The sequence below is a fragment of the Canis lupus genome, chromosome 1 (genome assembly GCF_003254725.2).
Source record: "Canis lupus dingo isolate Sandy chromosome 1, ASM325472v2, whole genome shotgun sequence".
NCBI classification, from domain to species: domain Eukaryota; kingdom Metazoa; phylum Chordata; class Mammalia; order Carnivora; family Canidae; genus Canis; species Canis lupus.
Genome location: NC_064243.1, coordinates 107,099,564 through 107,119,324, shown reverse-complemented (window position 1 = coordinate 107,119,324; position 19,761 = coordinate 107,099,564). Strand labels below are relative to the sequence as shown.

Genomic DNA, 19,761 nt, shown 5'->3' with positions numbered 1-19,761 from the left:
CTCTCCCTCTCTCTGTCTCTTATTAATAAATAAAATCTTAAAAAAAAAAAAAAAGAATGGAAGAAAGAGTTTCAGAGGCAGAAAGAAAAGTAGAGAGAGGAAGCAGAGGGTTAGGAAGCCAGGAGGGTGGAAAGAGAAGTTTCAGAGACTCAGAGAGAAGGCAAACAGACACCCAGAGAGGGACAGAGACACAGAGAAGGGACAGAGACTCGGGGAAACTGAGACTTGGTTGCAGAGAAACCCAGAGAGGAGGACAGAGACCCGCAGGTGGGGTTGGAGCAGAGGTGCGGGTGGGGAGGGACAGAGGCACGGAGTGAGCGGAGGGGACAGTGCTGGGGCATGGAGGGGGCGCAGAGCAGAAACGCAGAATACGAGTGTAGGGAGGGAAAGATAATTGGGAAAAAATGGGATGAGGAGAGAATATCTCGAGAGAGGGAACTGAGGGAACGAGAGACGCCGTAGTGGCGACGCAAGCCCCGCCCCTGGATCCCGCACACACACATCCCGCCCCGGGGCGCAGGAAGGAGGCGGAGACCCGAGCGCTAGGGTAGGATCTTTATTGAGGGGAGGCGAGCGCGGCGCTCAGCGCGCGTCCAGCACCAGCAGCTTGTGCATGTACGAGTTCAGCCAGTGGCGGCGCTCGAGGGCGGCCAGCAGCCGCGCGCGCTCCCGGAAGGCCGCGTCGTCCGCCAGCGCCAGGCTCCGCCGCGACAGCGGGGTGGCCGGTCCCGCCCAGGCCCGGCCGGGGGCGCGGAGGCTGCGAGGAGACGGAGAGATGCGGTCACCGCGGGTCCCGCCCGCCCGCCGCCACCTGTACCCCACCCCCACGGTCTAACTCGCAGCCCTGTCCCTGCGCCGGCTGCAGAGCGGCTCGGTGACTGTCCCCACCATCACCACCCCACCCCGTCTCCCTCTGCACGAGTCTCTGTTCACCCGGCTCGAAGCTCCCCGAGGCAGGCTTCCCCCGCAACGCTAAGCGCGCGGCCCGACACCCACGAAGGACCCAATAAACTTTGCTCAAGGAACGAGTCCACGGCTGCTTAGGCTCCTTTCAAATCTCTCAACGCCCTTCTCGGGATCTTTTTGCACCTTTTTCCCGTGCGGATCCCCTGCCCACACTCCACCGCTCTCTACCCCTGGTTCTCTCTCTCTCTCTCTCTCTCTCTCTCTCTCTCTCTCGTCTCTGGGCCCCGTCTCTCTCTGGGTCTCTCTCCGGATCCCCGCCCCTCCCTGGGTGTCCCGGGGCGCGGCACGTACCTGAGGACCCCAGCGGGGGGCAGGGCGACTCCTGAGGCTGAGCGGTGGCCCCAGGGCACCAGCAGTAGCAGCAGCAGCAGCAGCAGCCGCATCCGGGGGCTCCTGGGCACCTGGCGGGTCTCCATCACCTGTGGAAAGACAGAGAAGAGCTCAGTGAGGCCCACGACCTGGCCCCGGACCCCAGACCCCACCCCCACCCACCTCCTGCGCCCGCTTGCAGGGCCGGCTATCGCGCAGTGGGCTCGGCCCGCCAGGCTGCAGCCCCCTTATATCGTCTCCACAGCCCCCGCAGCGGGCAGTGACGCAGACCAGGGGGCTGGGGGCGCCGGGTCAACCCCCCCCAACCAGGCTCATTAGGAGCCGCCAGCGGTAATGAGGAGCCAGGAGTGGGGGCCCTGCCTCTGCCTTGGCAGCCACCAACTAATTGGGACCAGGAGCAGGGACCCGAGGGGAAGCAGAGGGGGAGAGACAGACAGACAAAGTGGACAGGAGGTGTGTCAGAGGGATAAAAATAGAGACCGGCAGAGGGACCGGCAGAGCAGAAGCCAGAGACACAGAGAAAGAGAGAAAGCAACAGAAGAGGGACTGTCGGGGAGAAGCAGAGACACACAGATGAAGTAACCACGAGAGGGAAGGACAAAGAGTGACAGAGGAAAGGGCCCAGCGGAAGAATGGGAGCAAGAGAGGAAGAAGGAAAGAAGAGGAAGGAAAGAGAGGAGTGGGGAAGAAGAGAAAGAACCAGCTAGAGATGGAGGGAGGAGGCTCTGAGAAAGACCTGAGATAGAACAGACAGCCAGCACAGCGATGCCCAGAGATTAATCCAGGCAGCAGGGAACCAGAAAGATAAGAGTGAGAGATGGAAGGGGGGGAAAGCAGGAGAAGGCAAAGGATATGGGGCACAGGGGTAGGGGGGTGAAGGCAAATAAAGTGGCGGACAAGACTGCAAAGAGGGGAGAGACAGACCCGGGCCCCCAAGCTACCTTGTGGAGGGTCTAAGGCTTCCAGGGGAGGAGTTTGGTGGTGTTGTGAAGGCCCATCCACCTGACACTGGCTCTGAGGAGGGTGTTCTCCACACTGCGAGGGAGGTAGGCCAAGGTTAGGAAGTACCAAGGGCCAGTAGCAATCTGAGTGTGACTGGCAAGACATGGCCCTGGACTCCTAGTTCCCCAGAGAGGAGGGGCCTGGGAACCTGGGTTCCTGGATCCGAGGAAGAGACCTGGAGGCCCAGATTCCTGGATCTGGAAGTAAGAGGGCATCAGGGATCTAGACCCTTGGGTTTGCATGGAGGAGATGGCAGATAGCTTTGGACTCCTGGTTTCTTTTCTTTTCTCTTCTTTTCTTTTTTAAAGATTTTATTTATTTGACAGAGAGTTCAAGCAAGAGGAGCAGCAGAGGGAGAGGGAGAAGCAGGCTCCCGCTGAGCAGGGAACCAGACTCAGGGCTCAATCCTAGGACCCCAGGATCATGACACGAGCCTAAGACAGCCGATTAACCGACTGAGCCACCCAGGTACCCCCGGACCCCTGGTTTCAAAGAAAAGAGAGCTTGGTTGGGCCACATCCCTCCACCAAATAGATATGATCCAATCCCTAACTCCCTCCCCCATTCCAGAGATGATGTTCTTTATCTCTGTCCCTTTAAGAGCACAAGCCTGTAGCCAGGCTCCCAGGATCCCCAGGGAGAGGGTCAGGTGCGTCACCTGGTCACCTGCACCCCTGGGACCCTACCTCCTGCCGCCCCGCCCGGAGCCATTCTGCAGCGTTCATCGATCTCTGCGTCCAGCTCTGTTCACCTGCTGTTATCTTGGACCTCACTGAGCAGGTAAGAGACCCCAGGCCCCAAGTGACCTTGTCCTATCCAGATATCTGCCACCCCCACCTCCACCTCAGCACAGATGGAGGTGTCTCTGCCCCAGACCAGTCATAAGAGCCTAGGATCTCAGCTCCATCCTCAATAAACAGAGGGACCAGAGTCCTGCCCCACAGTTGCTCTCCAGGCAGAGGAATCCAGAACCCCACTCTGCTATCTGCTGAGGACCCAAGAGTCAGAATGCCCAGTTCTCTAGAGTTCAAGCCTCCGGTCTCCTTCCTCCCCTGTAATCCAGCCCCCCTAAACTTGCTCCCTCGAGAAATTCGAGGCATCTGAGCCATCAGGCCTCTCCTCTCAAAGGAACCGGGAATTTAGACCCACAGTACCCTCCACCCTCTGGAAACTGGGGTGAACCCCCAGCAGCCTTCTCGCCCTGGTCCCAGGAGTCTCCCTTCTCCCTCAGATTAAGGCATTTCAGGGCCCCAGCCCCCAGTCATTCCTTCTGAACCTCCTCTGGTGTAAACAACTGTACAGGGAAGGGGTCCACGGAGCCCTCAGAGAGGAAGGGCTCCTGTGTCCTCTTGGAGGTCTACACCCTCTGCAATAGAAGTGGGGGAGGTCTGAGAGCTTGGAGAGGTCGGTCTTTCCCAATTTTTCTGGGACCCCCCCTCGGGGAAACAGATAAAGAAATTAACTACGGCTCCCAAGAAGCCCCGCGCCTCAGTCCCCCTTAGCTAAGGCCTTCAGGGTATTGCAGCTGGGTTCCCCTCCTTTCCCCGGCGCCATTCTGGGCAGGATTGTGGCCCACCTGGGGACCAGTGGGCGTGGCCTCCGGGCGTGGGCGTGGCCTCGGGGCTCGGGGAGGATTCCCGGGAGGCTTCCAACCTTAACCCCTTCCTTCCCGCTCCCCCGCAGCTATAAACGTCTCCCAGAGCTATGAAATCCCTCGGCGCGATCTTCCTCCTCCTCGTCTTCCTCCTCGCCTGGCTGGGTTCCAAGGCTGACCCTTCGGCCTCGCCGCTTACAGTCCCCGACTTCCCAGAGATGGGCCACCCTTCTCAGACCTCCGCTCCTGCTTCTGAGAATTCCACTCAAGACCGGCCTAACCCTGATTCTCTTCCGACTGCTTATCCTGAGCCCTCCAAATCACCTCATGCCGTTTCCCCTGAGCCTTCCCGCCTGGACTTCACTGAGACTACCAACCATGACCTCGGAGAAATCCCACACCCAGAGTCTTCTGAGAGCCCTAAATCTAACTCACTCAGCACCTCAATAGCAGACTCTCTGGAGACCCCCAAAATTAGCCCCTCCAAAATGACCCTTCTAGAACCTTCTGAGATCCCCAAACTTGACCCGACTGATATTCCACACTCAGAATCCCCTGAGACCCTCAAAACTAATCCCTCCAAAACCTCACGCCCAGAATTTCCTGAGACCCCAAGCCCTGACCCTACCCAAACTTCACACCAAGAATCCTCAGAGATTCCCAAACTTAATTCCACCAAAATCCCACATGCAGAAGTCCCTGAGACCCCACATCTTGACCCCACCAAGATTCTTCACCCTAAATCTCCAGAAACCCATAATCCTAACATCACTGAAATCCCAATCTCTGAATTTCTCCAGACTCTCCACCTGGAGTCTACTGAAATCCCCCACCCAGAATCCCATGTAACCCATAACCCCAGCCCCACTAAAATTCCCCAAACAGAATCCCCCACAACCCACTACCAAGATGCAACAGACAATCCCATGACCTCTGACCCTGAGATCTCTGCCAGTCCTCAACCAGAAATGACTACATCTTTCAAGGACAAAACATCTGCCCTAGATGAGCTGTCCTTGAGTCCCAAATCAGAAACCTCTGCAGTCACCCAGCCTGACTCCCTTAAATTGCCCACCTCAGATTCTCCTGAGGCAGTTGAGCCAAAGGCCTCCCCAAATTCTAGCTCTAAAGGGCCTGACGCCTTTTTTCCCTCAGCCCGGATTGCGGGCCCCCCTGCTCCACTGGGGTCCCCCAGTTGGCCGGCCCCTGCCACTCCACGGGCCCCCCAGCGGCGCAGCCGAGGTGACAGAGTCAGCACTATCATCGTGGTGGAACGAGTGGAGGAGACTGGTGAGGGGCCAGGACCCGGACTCCTGGGTCTGAGGGAGGAGGAGGCTGGGGGTCCTGGACTCCTGGGTCTGAGAGTGGAGGGGGCTGGGGTCGGGGCTCCTGGGTCTCCGGGAGGGCGGACTGCAGACCCGCTCCTTAGTCCGAGGCAGGAGGGTGCTGACGGCTGTCATGTGGGGTCTGAGAGTGGAAGGAGTGGGGGCCGAGTTCTTGGGTCTCGGGAAGACGGGGCTGGGAGTTTAGATTGCTCAATTCCTGGGCCCTCCTCCTTCAGGCGTGACCCTGGTGGGGCGCCCCCGGGGCGCGGCGGGCGGGGCCCTGTGCCTATTCCTCGCTGGGACCGGACTGCTGATCGGCATCTTCCTGCTGCTGTGGTGTCTCTACCGCCGGGCGGCTCGACACCGGCCCTTCGCACACCACCGCCTTCCAAACGACGGAGATGAACCGGGTGAGCGACCCTCACAACGTCCCTCCCCTTGAATGACTGCGTGTTTCCTTAACGCTGTTTCGCCTGCACCTTAGGGCGCCCTGCCAAAAAGTACAGGTCCTCCATCCAAGGTCAATAGAAGCCGGGATCCCTCCATGATCCTTCCCCCAGTTCTCCGAAATCCCTCGAAGCGGTCCAGCGCCGCCTCCAGCCCTGCTGGGAATTGCAACAGCTGGAGAGCGGAGGGTCCCCCAAAGCCCCGCCCCTTCCCCTCCTCGTGGAGTCCTACGCCACGCCCCTCCGTGGCAGGCCACGCCCCCGTGGCCCGGAAGCCACGCCCCCTCCGGTTCTGGGTGCCTCGCCCTTTGATTTGAAAACCCCTTTCCAATGAGCGGTCGGAACCTCCTTCCCGCCTCCTCATTGGCCAGCGACGCAGCACAGGGAACAGGCCCGGGTCAGCCTGGGGATGACCTCGCCCCTTTGCTCCCACAGTTATGCACTTGGAAGCCCCGAAGGACCCCTACGACCTCTATTTTTATGCCCCGGATGCCTGGGTCCCTTCACACATCGCCACCAAACAGCCGCCACCCACTCCCCCGCTGCCACCCAAGCTGCCCCCGCCGCCCCGCGGAAACCGCCCGCAGAGCCTGGAGCCGCTCTCCCCTGCCACGCTACCCAACAACTTCGTGTAAGCCCCACTCGCGTCCTGCCAGACCTGCGCCATCCCCAGACGGAGGAAGGACCCAGAGGTCCTGTCCTCCTGGCATGCTATGCTACATAGTTAGTCCTCTTGGATAGGAGGTCCAACACACCAAGACGCTTTCGCTGTGACCGGAGAACACCGTTTGAGGCCGAATAAATCAAGTGTTCCCACGGCTGGGCCCCTACTCTGGCTTGCGTCCTGGGAGAGGAGGGGGCGGGGGTCTTAGGACTTTGGGGCCCAGGGAGGAGGGAGCTGGGGGCCCAGGCTCCTGTGACGGCCACCGCCAATGACGACTGAGTCTGTACACCAAAGCATTTTATTGGGAGTGGGGCAGGGCAGGATTTACAGTCACAGAGACACAAAGACACAACCCTGCTCCAGGGAAAAACATCCCTCTCCCCCAGCCCCATTCCCTTTCCTGGGATTCTGTGACTCCTCCTGCATATGCTCCCCAAATTCTTAGTCGAAACAAGGGAGTCTGAGAGGGGGAAGGATCCCAGATTTTGAGTCATTTAGCCCCTGAGGGACACAACAAATGGCCACTGAGAAAACAAGAGTAGTTCGGAACCACCCAGGAGAATAAAGTGCAAGGAATTAGGGGGAAGAGGGGCATCTTGAAACCACCACGGGGAAGTTCAATAATGGTGGCTTCACACCATTGAGTTAATGGACTTGAGCAGCCACTATTCAGACCTGAAAACGTGTCAGAAAAAGTGCATGGGGGTGGAAAGAGGCATAATGTTAAAACCACCGTCTGGTTTCCCTAGACATTGTGCTAAGCTAGGGAGAAGGTCTTGGGAAATTTGGTGCTTCAGCAGCATCTGCTGGTGGAGGGAAGGGGCGGGGGAGGTGGGGCGGGGTGGGGGGGGTTGTCTTGAAACTGCCATTCTCCCTCAGAAACGCTGGTGAAAATCGATCCCTAGAATGGCAGGGATGGACAGTTGGTTAAACCAACCTGGGAAATGCAAAATGGAATCAGGAGAGGTTTGTCATTTCTAGAGGAAGACCTTGAATGTTTCTTCTGAAAGGCGAGGAAGGCTGAGTGGTCTCAGGGGTTAGCCCGAGAGTCCCAGGGGTTCAAGGAGAGGGTGACGGAAGGGTGCCTCAAAACCACAAGAGAGTAAAAGATTGAACTGTCCATCCAAATAAAGCCCTGAAAGGAGAGATTTGAAACCACTGAGGCAGAACAAGTGGAGAAGGAAAATCTTTAGGAGAATTTGGGTATTCTCGAAACTGCCAGTCTGCAGCTTCACTACCCCTGAGAGGTGATCGGGAAGGAAAGAGGATTTGACAGCACTGGGGAAGAGGGCGAGTGCTTCTTAGGCCTGCAGCAGGACAGAGAGAACTGGGATTCCTTGACAGCCACTCAGGCCAGTGATGTGTGGAATGGAGGTCCTGGAAACTGCCATTCAGTGGGAGGCACATGGTCAGTAGTCCCGGACAGGGGGTGGGGGTCTTGGGGGCTGGACTGTGCTGTGTGTGGCCCCATAGGAAGGAGGGGGAGCGGGGGGAGCCCCAGGAGGCTCAGCCTCATCCTCCATATCGCTTTCATCGCTGCCAGCCAGCTGGTCGTGGCCAACGAAGCCACACTTCTCCTCACTCATCTCCTCAGGCTCGGCCCACGGCTGCTTCTCTCCAGAAGCGAAGACCCCGTAGAAGATGACACCCCCATAGTGCACCAGGGAAGCGATTAGGAAGACGTACTGCCACTCCTCCCGAGTCTGCGGAGGGGAGGACAGGGGGGAAGTGAAGTCAGAGGACAGAGAAACAGAAGGTGGAGCGAGAAACTGAGTGCAGAGCAAGGGAGACAGGTCCAGAGAGAAGCAGAAAGAGACCAGGAGAGGGCAGGGATGGAGGCCAGCGAGGGTGAAGCCCAAACTGGGAGGGCGAGCCGGTCGGGGCCAGCGCACGGACCTTGTGTTTGGTCATGGCCCCCACGATGATGGGGCACACCATGCCGGACAACGTGCCCACGCCGTTGGAGATGCCCATGAGGATGCTGGCGTAGCGCGGCGCGATGTCCAGGTGGTTCACGTTGAACCCTGGCGAGGCAAGTCAGAAGGCGACACTCCGACTGAGCCTCCCTCGAGTGACTCCTGCAGAGCCGCTCCTCCTCCCCCCATCGCAAACCCCACCCCCACCCCCGTCCCTCCCGCTCTTTCCAGGCCACCTTCCTGAGCCAGGAAGTTCCCCACAGAGCTGTCCAGAGTCCGCCAAGCGCGGAGGCGGTTCTCACCAGAGATGGCGAAGCCGCTGAAGCCCACCGCGAGGACCAGGAAGGAGATGGCCACGCCCTTGGAGTGCGAGTAGCCGACCACCAGCAGCAGCGTGGCTTCCATGCCGAAGCCTGCCGAGGGCCGGGCGACCGTGTCGTCTGAGCGTCGGCCGCCCCACACCGCCTCTCCTGCCCGCCTCCATCCGCCCAGGCCGCCCCCCCACACCTGTCCCTGGCTTGGTGCGGGTTCAGCCTGCCCAATCCCTCATTCTGCCCGCGCCCGCCCTAACCCCGACCCTCACCTCCCTAATCCTCCCTAACGTCCTTGACCACGTGCGCACAAGAGTCCCCACCGCCCCGGCTGGGCTCTCCTTGGCCCCACTCCCTGATGAAGCCGGGCCCTGAAGACGCAGGGTCCGAGCCCCACCCTTGCACCATACGCACCTTCCCTCGGTTCTCATTGATTAGTCACCGCGCCACCCAGACCTCTTCTCTCCGGGTGCCCCCCTCGCACAGCCCCTCTAGATTACCTAGTTCTGGTCCCGCTGCTCCCAGTCGCGTGTAGGCCCCGCCCTGCCAGGCCCAATTTGGTCTCGCTGGTGCCCCACTCGGATCGGCACACCCACCTTGCCCTTCCACCCTGCGGGCCTCGAGAGGGCAGCGGGAGACCATTCCATCCACTACCGCCTCAACCCGGCTCCGCCTTTTTGGACACGCCCCTGACCTCATCTCAGTCCTCCCAGGGTCCTGCCGCACAGCCCGGCTGCCCCGTAACCGGCTCGCGGCCCCGCCCCACTCACCTCCGCAGTTCATCAACTTGCGCACGTTAGTGGTGGACATGATTCGGCGGCTCCTCAGGAAGTCCGCGATCTGGCCGCCGATGGGCACGATGATGGTCATGACCAAGTGGGGCAACGCTGACACCAGGCCCACCTGCACCAGGAGAGTACAGAGCGAGGCTCGGAGGCTGCCGGCCGGGCCTCTCCACACTGTTCGTGCACCTCTGGCTCCTCCCTGTCCCCCGTTCCAACCTCTTGGGATCCAGGCCCGCCTGCTCCATCTCCCCCTGCAGCGCCCCCTGCCTTCCCTTCCCGGGCCCCACCTTGCTGATCTCGAAGCCGAACACCTCTTCGAAGTAGGCGGGCTGGGAGATAAGGAGTAGGTAGAACGTCCAACTGCGGCAGAAGTTAGCCACGATGATGGCATAGACTGGCATGGACGTGAAGAAGCGCCGCCAGGGTGTGTTAAACTTCTGCAGGGCGGGGAATGGAGAGGAGAGGCCGCTAAAATACAGACGGGGGGGGGGGGGGCGCTCTCCTCGTCCCTTCAGGGACTCAATTATAATCCCACAGAGACCCAGGATTTCCAACCTCACGGTGACACTTTAGGGCTGCAAGGGTCCGGACCCCGCGATGACCCTCAGAGACCCGTCAATGTGAGCCCAGAAATCTCTTTCCGTTCTATTATGCCCCCTAATTCCAGCCTCACTCACCCAAAGGTCTAAGCAAACTCCCCACATTCTAATCCCGATTCTGCTGGTTTAACCACGCCCCATAGTGGTTCTGGGCACTTCGCGACCTATCCCTGCCCTCAGCACCTGCTAATCCGTCCCCCCCCCACCCCGCCCCGGGCTTTAGCTCCGCCTCCTGGATTCTAGCCCCGCCCACTGCGCGTCCCCATCCTGTCTCCTCTGAGAGTCCACAGGAACCCACCACCATCTACACACTGTGGAGGTTCGGAGCCCCCTTTTCTCCTGCCTCCCTGCCTGGATATCTTTCCTTACCCCACCACCCACCCCCGGCGGGCTTGGGCCCTGACCGTGACTGGGTTCATGAGTTTGGCGCTCTCGCCGATGGCGTCCTCGATATACTTGCGCTCCTCTTCGGAGATGCTGGGGTGCAGAGCCGGGGACTCATAGGAGACGAGCAGCCAAAACAGGTACCAAAAGATCCCGAAGCTGCCTGGGGGGGGGCGGTCAGGAGGGGGATGAAAGCGAGGTGACGACCGGCCTCGCTCCGCCCCAGCGCCACCCGGACCCAGGCGTCAGGGCCCCTCACCGTAGACGTAGAACACAGAGCTCCATCCTGAGTACTGCACCAGGACCCCGGCGAGGGGCATTGCGACCACCGCCCCAGCATAGGAACCTGCGAGGGAGGACGCAAGATGCAGAACAGGCTCATCTATTCTCAGATCCGGGAACGCGGCCTCCCAGCCCCTGCCATTCTGGGACATAGAAGTACAGGTCAGGGTCCCTCCTCCCTTAGACCCGCAAGTCTGGATCCTAGCCCCTTCCTCTCACCGCAAAAGGCTGTTGTTGCCAAGCGACTCCGCTCTAAGGGCGGGGCCCATTTGCTCCAGATGCCGTGGCAGGCAGGGTACGTGACCCCCTAGGAAGGAGAAAACCAAAGTCAACGAGAAGAGGCTGAGTCAGAATAGGCACAGGATCATATGGAGCAGGGCTTTACCTCTACCAACCCCTGCAGGATCCTCACGAAGATGACACAGCCATAATGGACTCGTGCAGCCGAGGGGATCAGCATGTTTAGAGTGGATGTGGCCACAATAGCAAAGCCGAAAACCCTGGTGGGAAGAGTCCATAGTACGATAACAGGGTCCAGCTATCCCGCCAGAGCTAGGATTCTGTTCTTTCTGCCCACAGTGGGCCAGGCCTTGTGTTTCCCCAGGACCCCTGCCCCCACCTTTGTATCTCTTACCTTCCACAACCACAAGTCCCGCCTTTCTCTAAGACCCCGCCCCCGAACTCAGGCTCCTCCCACTCCTCCCTCCCAGGCGGCCACGAAATGCCAGGCCACACCTGTAGTCTACCCACACACTTGTAGCTCCCGCCCACCTCGGGACCCCAGCCCTGTACCTGTTGGCTGCGAATTTTTGGCAGATAAATCCTCCAGGAATCTGGGTGACAATGTAGCCCCAGAAAAAGGAGCCGTGTATGAGGCCAACAGTCTCTGGATCCCAGTTAAATTGAGCTTTCTGCGGGCCAAAAGGCACATCAATCCAGCGGCCGGACCCCAGGCTCTACCCCTCCACCAATCAGCGCAAAGATATTTCAGCCCTCAGCCAATCAACAACAAGGACCCCTCTTGCGCCCAAACCCCTGCCAAGTAGTCCTCCCTATTCTGCTCACCCAGGCTGCCAGGGCTGTCCTACCCTAGCAACGGGGCCTGTCGCTGTCTAAAAGCCTAGCTCTGCCTGCTTCCTTGCATCGGTGCCCCTTCTTTGAATGTGGAGGGGCCCATCAATAGGGTGGGGACTCTGTCTCCACTTACTTCTCTTAACCAACTTATCACCTGTTTGCGGAGTGACTGGGTGGGGTCTAGTCAGGGACAGGAAGCAGCCAAAGGGGCAAGGTAGGCCAGTGCCTAAATCAGACATTTTTCCTGAGGCAAGGGCACCGCCTACACGGAATTAAAATAAGGAGAAAGTGGGAAGCCTAGGTGGCTCAGTCGGTAGAGCATGCAACTCTTGATTTCGGGGTTGTAAGTTTGAGCCCCACCTTGGGCGTAAAGGTTACTTAAAATTTTTATATCTTTAAAAAAATAATAATTAAAAATAGGGAGAAAGTCTGAGATAAGGTGGGCTTTAGGTAAAGTCCAGAGCAGATGAAGCAGGATTTAGCAGCGACTAAACTTCAGAAAAGCCCGGATCAAAATTCAGGGTGGAGCCTGCGAGGGGACTGGGATTAGGATGTAACACCGGGACAGGCGTGGGTGGCAGATGGAGCAAAGTTGCTAGGAGGCCTACAATGGAACAGGGGCAGCACGTAGGAACTCTAATACCAGGGCAGAGTCTGCATTTGGAAATCAGGGACCTGAAATAAACAGGGGCGGAGCTTCATTTAGATCAGGGCCGGGCTTAGGAAGGGGAGAGCCGTGAGGCGGAGGAGAGCCAGGTGGGCGCACAGTTGCGCGGGGATGCTCAAGCTGGAGTTGGAAGGGGCTCGGCGGGGGGCCTCGCCCGGCGGAACGTGACATCATCAGCGGGAGTGGGCAGGTGGGCCCCGCGCGCCGGGCCACGCCCCCAACTACCTGCACCACCACGTGGCCCCCGCGGTGGGTCGTGCTGTTGTTGACCATGGAGACGATGGCCACGCCTAGGTTGCAGCGGATCCCGAAGCTAATGCAGAAGCCCAGACCGCTCATGATGGCGATAATGTAGCGGCGAGGGAGACCGAAGCAGGTGCAGTCCACTACCGGCGGGTCCCGGGTCTGCGTCGTCACGGGGCGCCCGTCAGCACTCAGCTCCAGCGTCTCTGCACCTTCCTGCCGCTTCTCCAGAAGGCTGCAGGGCCGCAAGAGTCAAAGACTCCCTAAGTCCAGGCCCCTGGCCCCCTCCTCCCCATGACACAGGAGTCCAGGGCTTTTCAAGACTCCTAACCCCGCACTCCCTCCTTCCCCAGGAGTCCAGCCCCTAGTTCCCATCTCCCCCCAGGATCCAGGAATCTGGACCCCCTCTCTCCATCCCCTTCAGGCCAGGAAATCACACTGCTGCAGACTCAGGTGTGGAAGCCCTCAATCCCCTTTTCCCCCAGCCGCGTTATCTTTCAACTCAGGAGTTTTAGACACTTTGTGATTCAAGAGCCTCTGCCCCCAGCCCCCACCCCGAGGCCCAGAGACTCTCTCGGGCTCCTTCTCCCATATATGAGTCTATTTGAGGAAGCAAAAGGCGCTAAGGAAATGCTTCAGCAAAGGTGTCAAAAGAACAGATGCTTCTCAGCCACGTCTGCTATATATACACCGACCGCCCTCCTCCCCTGCCCCCTGTGGCATTCCCTTCCCTGTTTCCAGGACCCAGGTGTGGGACAGACATGCAGTCAACTCCCTTTGAACACGGGAAGCCCACTCCCTGAGGGTGGAGAGAAGTCAGGCTCCCTGGAGTCCAGCAGCCCAGCCAGACAGCCCTGGGGAACCTTGAGTTCAGGCTGTCAGCTAGAGGGTAGGGAGGGGGAGTGGCAAGTGGTGTCCTGGCAAGGGACAGATGGCCCTGGTAGGGGGATTGGCTCAGTCCCCAGCGAGGCTCTCGCCCCCGCCCGTTCTGGAACCAGGATTGAGTCTGTGATGACGGAGGGTATTTGGAGAGCCACCTCACACCCAGAGAGAGGCTGCTGGGAAAAAGAGGTGCCCTGAAACAGGTGTGGAAAGACCCAAAAGGAAGAGGGCGACAGAGATGAGAGATGAGAGGGGAGCAGAGGCTTTAACATGGGTGGAGACAGTAACCTGAAAGAGAAGACATAGATGCAGAGACCCAGGACACTGAAAGATGGAGAGACCGGAGGACAGAGGAGAGACAAGCTGGGGACATGATTTGTGAGATGCGGCCCCTCTCTGAGGCGGGTACGCAGCCAGGGGATCGGGCTGGATCCCAGGAAGGGGCTAGAACAGATGGAGGCGAGGGAGACTGGGACGGGGGAGGAAAGAACAGCCAGACGGTCTGGGGGGGAGGCGGGTGGAAGAGATGAGAGAATACAGCCACCCTTCCCATCCTAGAACTTAAGGAGGTTGGGGGGGCGGGGGGGGGGTGGCTAAGAAACAGGGGTTGGAGAAAGAGACTGGGGGAGTGGATAGAACCTAGGAGGGAGGAGGAATGAAAGCCAGGGGTTGGTGGGAATAGATGACCCAGAATGAAAGTGCAAGGTGGTAGGGACTGCCCCCCATCCCGCATCAGAATGGGCCGCCAGTGTGATTAGACTTGGTCAGTGCGATTAGACTTTGACCCAGGCCGCTATCAGGTGCTATTTGACCCTGAAACTCAGGAGGTGATGGCAGCCCCTGAAATTTGATACTCCGTGGTTCATACTCCAGTGTGTCATATCTCTGACCAAGGCTTTGTAAATGGGATGTGGCAGGGGCTCCGGAATCCCCCATCTATAAAATGGGGGCAGGGGTAGAATGTGAGGTTACAATCAATGAGGGAACTTCCAGGTGATACTGATCATCTTGGGATAAGAGAACCAGGGAGGATGTGGCCCAAGGGCTTCCCAGAAGACAGGAACAGAGACAGGAGAGCCTGGAGGGAGGTCCTCCTGCCCTTCCTGGGTGCTGGAACTCAGGTCTGAGGACTGGAGGAGGAGAAGCTGCGCTTAGGAAGCAGTGCACCAAAATGGAGGTGTCACAATCTCTCTGGGCCTCGGTGTTTGCTCCTCTGGGGTTCTCTGTCCACTCCCCGTTTCCCCCAGGCCTGCCTTTATGTCCCTGGGTACTCTTCCCATTATACACCTAAGGAAAAACTGAGGTTCAGAAAGCAGGAGTAGCATGTCCAAGGTCACACTCCAGAGTCGTAGTGGATCCTGATGGTTTCCTGGCCCCCAGTATTGCCCCATCCAAGGCCTGGCTCTCTGAAAGGAGGCACATTGGCTCCTGTCTCTCCTGCATCCCCCTTCCTCCCAGGTCCTGATCCCAGGTCGCTCTGGGTTAACATCTGCTTCCTGGGCTGAGAGAGTTCCCCACCCACTCTGGGATCCTGCATCTTGAGGAAACCAGCCTCGAAAAATGATGGCACTTGTATTTATCCATGGATTTCTCCCTCTTCTCAAACTAAGCCTCAGTTTCCCCAGCTTTGTCTAAAGGATTCAATGGAATCAGGGCGCTATGTCCAACATGGGGCATTCCTGTCTCTGTCCAACTATCAGAGTGAACCGCAAGGTTCAGACGCAGTGTTCTTCTCAAACTCCAGCTCTTTGGTGCGTGGCCTGGTGGGAGCTCTGAGCTCTGGGGTCTCCAGGGGCTCAGGAGGCAGCTGGAGAGGTGAAGGCACAGAGGAAAGAAACCCAGACACAGATGAGAAACTGAGAAGCAGGGACTGAGGGAGGGGGCCTGAGGCACGCATCCCTCCTGCCACCACCCTCCTTCCAGCCCCCTCCATCAGCACGTCTCTCTCCCTCTTCTGACTTCGCACTGATGTATTTTGAGAAACTCGTGAAAGGAGGCGAGAAAAAGGGTGGGGAGGGGCTGGAAGATTAGGAAGAGAAGGGGTGAGGTTATCTCCACTCCCCCCTCCCCACTGCATCATCCTCCTGCCCCCTCCCTTCTGTCCAGCTTATTCCCATCCCTCCAGTTCCTAGAGGGTGGGGGACCTATGGAGCTAGGAGGTGACCTGCAGTGAGCAGGACTAGTGTTTGTCTCAGAGGACTTGCATGGTCTAGGGAGATGGACAAAGGGTCAACTAAAGATGAGGTCGGGGCCAAGGGGACAGGGTCCGAGAGAATGGCAGCAGGGGCATGGTGCTGATGGGGCCATCTCCTCCCCGCACTGTGGCCAGATATTTTTAGGCTTCTCCGCAGCTGAGTAATTTCTCTGACTTGGAGCCAGGGATGGGGTTGGGGGTGAGAGGCTGGGGTGGGGAGGTGTTCAGACTGCCCTGGGGACACCCAGGTCACTGGGGTCATCTCCCTGGATGAAAGGAAGTCCTTCTTCCCTCTAACCTATATCCTCTGGAAAGTCTGCCATACCCCAGGAGCCTAATTTCTGGCCTGCAACTTCTTTCTCCTCCAGAGACCCAGGATACCCTGCTTCCCCTCCCAGCTTAGCTCTCCTCAAGGACAAGGACCAATGGGCCCCAATCCGCTTTAGCTTCAGATTAAACTCTCTGAGAGGTGGAAACTGAGAAGACACAGGAAGATGGAGACACCCAGGGTGGGGGATAAAAACCCAGAGCGAGGGCGACAGACATCTGAAAGGGGGGGAGGGTCAGAGACCCACAGAGGGGGCAGAGGTCCGACAAAAGGAGACAGAGTGAAGAGAAGTGAAGAGAAGAGACCCAAAAGTGGGGAAGGGGGTTAGAGACCCAAAGAGAAGGAGATAAGCAGTCCAAGGGAAAAAACGGGAAGAGTCTGGGATGGGGTGGGGCAGAAAAATGAACGAGATGATGGATGAGACCGGACCAGGGAGAGGGTACGGGAAGAAAAGAAGGGAGAAAACCGGACAGATGGGTGGAACCCCCATCCATGAGTATAGCCTGTCCATCTGTCCGTCTAGGCTCAGGTGGGAATGTGTGCCCTCCTCGGACACTCGGGCTCTTCCCCGCCCAGGACCCTCACCACGCTCACCGGTGCAGCCTCCCGAGGGCACGACCCGCTAGCTTCCGAAACTCCTCCTGACGGAACTCCATGGTGGCTGCCCTGCCGCCGGTCCCCCTGCCAATCCCCCCGCCCGCGGGCCCGGGCGGCCGCGTCCGGGTTCCCGGGGTCCGCCCCGGCCCGGCCGGCCCCGCAGCTCCGCTCGGGGGGGAAGGAGGCTGCGTGTGCTGGCTGCCTAGGGGCTGTAGCGGGACTCAGCGTCGGGGGCGGGGCGGGGGGCTGCGAGACCCCGCCCACCCACGACAGACCACGCCCATATGGCTCTGGCCCCGCCCCTCGCAGCCCTCCAGCTCCGCTCTGGCCCCGCCCTTCCATTCCAAGGCCACGCCTCTGGGCTCTGAACTCGCTCCCGTGAGTTGCATCGCCCCAATTCTCTCCCTTCCCGGAGTTACTACCCCCGTCCTCCATCCCCACCCCCCAGCTCCTTCTATCCCTTTTCTCTCCTCCCGAGCTCTCTTGTCCACCTGAGGTTTCCCTCTCCTTTTTAGTTCGCCCTAATTTCGTCCTTGCGTTCTCGTCCCCTACGGTTCCATCTCCTGCGTTTTCATCCTCCCAGCCCTACCCCTGCGAGTTTCTGTGCCCTCCAGTTCCACATCCCGCCCCCCCCCCCCGATTTCCATCCCCATCCATCCCGCACCATCCTCAGTTCCAACTTCCTCATCCAGAGGGTGCTTTTCTCATTCAGGGGATTCTTTCCCTCTCCCCCCGAAATCCGACCCGCATTTCGATCCACCCATCGTCCTCTCTAGTTCTTCCCTCATCCGGTTTCTTCCCTCTTGACTTCATTCACCTGTTTCCATCTTTTTAAAATTCTATCCCCTTCCAGTTCTATTTCTCCTCGGGGTGCATGCCCCCCCTCCCCGGTTCCTTCGTCCTGGATTTCTTTCCCCTCTAAGTTCCAGCCCTGATAGTTCCACACCCGACCCCAGTAGCGAGCCCCATAATTCCCAACCACCCTGGAATCTGTATGGCCCTTTGGGGTTTGTCCCTCTCTCCCGAGTACTCTTCCTGCCCCTTGAGGTCTCACCCCTCCCTTGGGATCTGTCCCTGCCCTAATTTTTGCCCCCTTCCCCTGGAATCTGTCCGAGTTCAGTCTCCACCCCCTCCCCCAGGTTCTTTCCCTGCCCCCCCCCCCAGTTGTATCCCCTCCTGCTGGGGGCTGGCCCCGCCCTCTTACTCCATCTCTGCCAGCCCTGCCCCTTGGGGATTGAACCCAGACTATTTCTCGGGTTCTGGCGGACAGGCAGGTCCTGCCTCTGCTCCTTTCGGCACCCCAGCCAGCCATGCTCCCCCGCGCTGAGTTCCCCTCCAGATCCAAGCCCCAGGAGGGTGCGCTGCTTTCCTCACCACCTCCCTGAGTCGGGCCGCAAATGCATTTGGGATTAAATTTTCATGATGTGGCATAAGCCCTCAAGGGGGTTGGGAGGGAGCAGCCGGCGCGGCAGGCGGGCGCCACGGACCCAATGGCTCGGTAGTCACTGCCCCACCACGGCCTCCCGTTTCACGCCTTGTCCCCGCTTGGGTCTCTTGGTCTCGCAATTTTGCCTGTTTGCGAAATCCCCGGATTCTCAGGGAGGGTGTGGCTGGGGGCTGCGACCCCAGGGTCTGAGGCAGGAGGGGCTGGAGACCCGGACTCTTGGGTCTGAGGGAGGAGTAGCCCGCGGAGCCGTCCACGAGCGCCACCCTGTGGCGGCAGAGTCCCCAGCGCGGGTGCGGAGGCGGCGGCCGCGGCTCCGGGCCAGGTGTGAAGGTGGAGCAGATGGTGAAGAGGAGGGAGTAGGAGGGGAAGCCCGGCCGCTGCCAAATCCCGGGCCTTCGTCGGAATCATCACCATGGAGACCGAAGAAGGCGGAAAGGACCCAGCTTCATACTTTTTTGGGGACCTGGGAATGAGTTCCTCGGCCTCCCACGGAGGGTCCCTGTGTGAACTACAAGTCCCAGCGGCCACTGGACCTCACCGTTTGCTTCGGAAGAGCCGCGCTCACCGAGGGCTGCTAGGAGTTGTAGTTCTGAGACACCAGGCTAAGGCTGCAAGGCGCCCTCTGGTGGACACGGCGCCACTTCGCTCCTTCACAGGTCCATCTGAGCCCTACCTTTTCACCTCCTCACCATCTACCCCTACCTCCCTACCCAATTCAGTCCGTTCTAACCTCACTGATCTCGCTGTTCTTGCAATATTTACCACAGAGGCTCCTCCATTTACCTATCCTCCCAGGACTCATTATGGAAGGAGAGAGTTGTCAATCATTGATTAATGCAACATTCACTGAGTTCCTACTAACTCTAAAGCGTCATCACACCACAGGGGCATACATACAATGAGGTAACAGTGGATACCAGACACTGATGGAGTAGGATGCTAACTCAGCCCGGGGAGATCAGAGAAAGCTCACTGAAAGGGATGACTTGGGAGGCAGGGGAGGGGGCGTCCACAGTACTTGCAGAGTCAGGAAGTGGGATACAGTTTGTGTGATGGTGATGTGAAAGCACTATCCCAGGAATGGGAAGTTTGTCAGGACGAGAGGTAGGAGAGGGTAGCGATGATGATGGCATGCATCAGATCACCAAACGGACTCAGGAAAGGGCAAGACAATTCGACGTTTCCTGGGTTTTACTGGAAGAGACAACACTGAGTAGAGGGAACAGCAGAAACTAAGAGAAGGTGCAAAACACAAATGTGGTCAGGATACCCTTCAGTGTGATGGGACTGAGTGAGAGGAAGAGTGGGAATAAATAAGGCATAGGGGTGTCTGACTTCAGCTCAGGTCATGATTTCAGAGTCCTGGGATAGAGCTCTGCATTGGATTCGCTGCTCAGCTGGGAGTCGGCTTCTCCTTCTCCCTCTGCCCCTCCTCTTGCTTGTGCTCTGCTTCTCAAATTAAAAAAAAAAAAAATCTTAAAAAAAAAAAAAAAGGGTATAAAGAGGGCCACACCAAACATGCCCTGGGTGCTAGGCTGAGGTGACCTGAAGAGGAGAGGGGATGTTAGCTCTGGGACTGTGTGGGACATGAGGGGAGAGACTGGAGGCCAGGAGGCCAGAGAGAGGATCTAGAGGGGAGAGGCTGAGGCCATAGCCGGGGCAGTGATTTCTCTATGACTCCAGGACACAGTCCCATGTCCCTCTTCCCTCCCACTCCCCACATAT

General features: G+C 58.7%; 3 protein-coding genes across 3 annotated transcripts; 1 reads left to right on the top strand and 2 right to left on the bottom strand.

Moving 5' to 3' along the window:
* Positions 1–558: 558 nt before the first annotated feature.
* Positions 559–2,552, bottom strand: PTH2 (parathyroid hormone 2). The gene is made up of 3 exons (XM_025421902.3): positions 2,238–2,552; positions 1,258–1,385; positions 559–757 (listed from the first exon to the last, which is right to left on the bottom strand). The coding sequence occupies exons 2-3, from the start codon at positions 1,380–1,382 to the stop codon at positions 583–585; spliced, it is 300 nt and encodes a 99-aa protein (XP_025277687.1). The 5' UTR covers positions 1,383–1,385; positions 2,238–2,552; the 3' UTR covers positions 559–582.
* A 75-nt stretch (positions 2,553–2,627) lies between these two features.
* GFY (golgi associated olfactory signaling regulator) lies at positions 2,628–6,481 on the top strand. Its single transcript, XM_025424272.2, has 5 exons — positions 2,628–2,766; positions 2,900–3,078; positions 3,982–5,182; positions 5,454–5,627; positions 6,099–6,481. Exons 3-5 carry the CDS (start codon positions 4,003–4,005, stop codon positions 6,296–6,298), a joined length of 1,554 nt encoding a protein of 517 aa, XP_025280057.1. The 5' UTR covers positions 2,628–2,766; positions 2,900–3,078; positions 3,982–4,002; the 3' UTR covers positions 6,299–6,481.
* A 126-nt stretch (positions 6,482–6,607) lies between these two features.
* SLC17A7 (solute carrier family 17 member 7) lies at positions 6,608–16,794 on the bottom strand. The gene is made up of 12 exons (XM_025424271.3): positions 16,587–16,794; positions 12,571–12,823; positions 11,397–11,515; positions 10,990–11,104; positions 10,824–10,911; positions 10,582–10,668; positions 10,343–10,485; positions 9,627–9,776; positions 9,325–9,457; positions 8,546–8,656; positions 8,224–8,351; positions 6,608–8,030 (listed from the first exon to the last, which is right to left on the bottom strand). Exons 1-12 carry the CDS (start codon positions 16,646–16,648, stop codon positions 7,737–7,739), a joined length of 1,683 nt encoding a protein of 560 aa, XP_025280056.1. The 5' UTR covers positions 16,649–16,794; the 3' UTR covers positions 6,608–7,736.
* Positions 16,795–19,761: the final 2,967 nt, after the last annotated feature.

What these genes read in the sequence shown, in the direction of transcription:
- SLC17A7 (XM_025424271.3), bottom strand. Translation starts at nt 16,648, where the DNA reads ATGGAGTTCCGTCAGGAGGAGTTTCGGAAGCTAGCGGGTCGTGCCCTC. An exon ending in GCCCTCGGGAGGCTGCACCG is followed by an intron (nt 12,824 to 16,586) that starts GTGAGCGTGGTG and finishes GCGGCCCTGCAG; the next exon opens with CCTTCTGGAGAAGCGGCAGG. An exon ending in GGGGCCACGTGGTGGTGCAG is followed by an intron (nt 11,516 to 12,570) that starts GTAGTTGGGGGC and finishes TTTGGCCCGCAG; the next exon opens with AAAGCTCAATTTAACTGGGA.
- GFY (XM_025424272.2), top strand. Translation starts at nt 4,003, where the DNA reads ATGAAATCCCTCGGCGCGATCTTCCTCCTCCTCGTCTTCCTCCTCGCC. An exon ending in GGAACGAGTGGAGGAGACTG is followed by an intron (nt 5,183 to 5,453) that starts GTGAGGGGCCAG and finishes CTCCTCCTTCAG; the next exon opens with GCGTGACCCTGGTGGGGCGC. An exon ending in AAACGACGGAGATGAACCGG is followed by an intron (nt 5,628 to 6,098) that starts GTGAGCGACCCT and finishes TTGCTCCCACAG; the next exon opens with TTATGCACTTGGAAGCCCCG.
- PTH2 (XM_025421902.3), bottom strand. Translation starts at nt 1,382, where the DNA reads ATGGAGACCCGCCAGGTGCCCAGGAGCCCCCGGATGCGGCTGCTGCTG. An exon ending in CCCCCCGCTGGGGTCCTCAG is followed by an intron (nt 758 to 1,257) that starts GTACGTGCCGCG and finishes GTCTCCTCGCAG; the next exon opens with CCTCCGCGCCCCCGGCCGGG.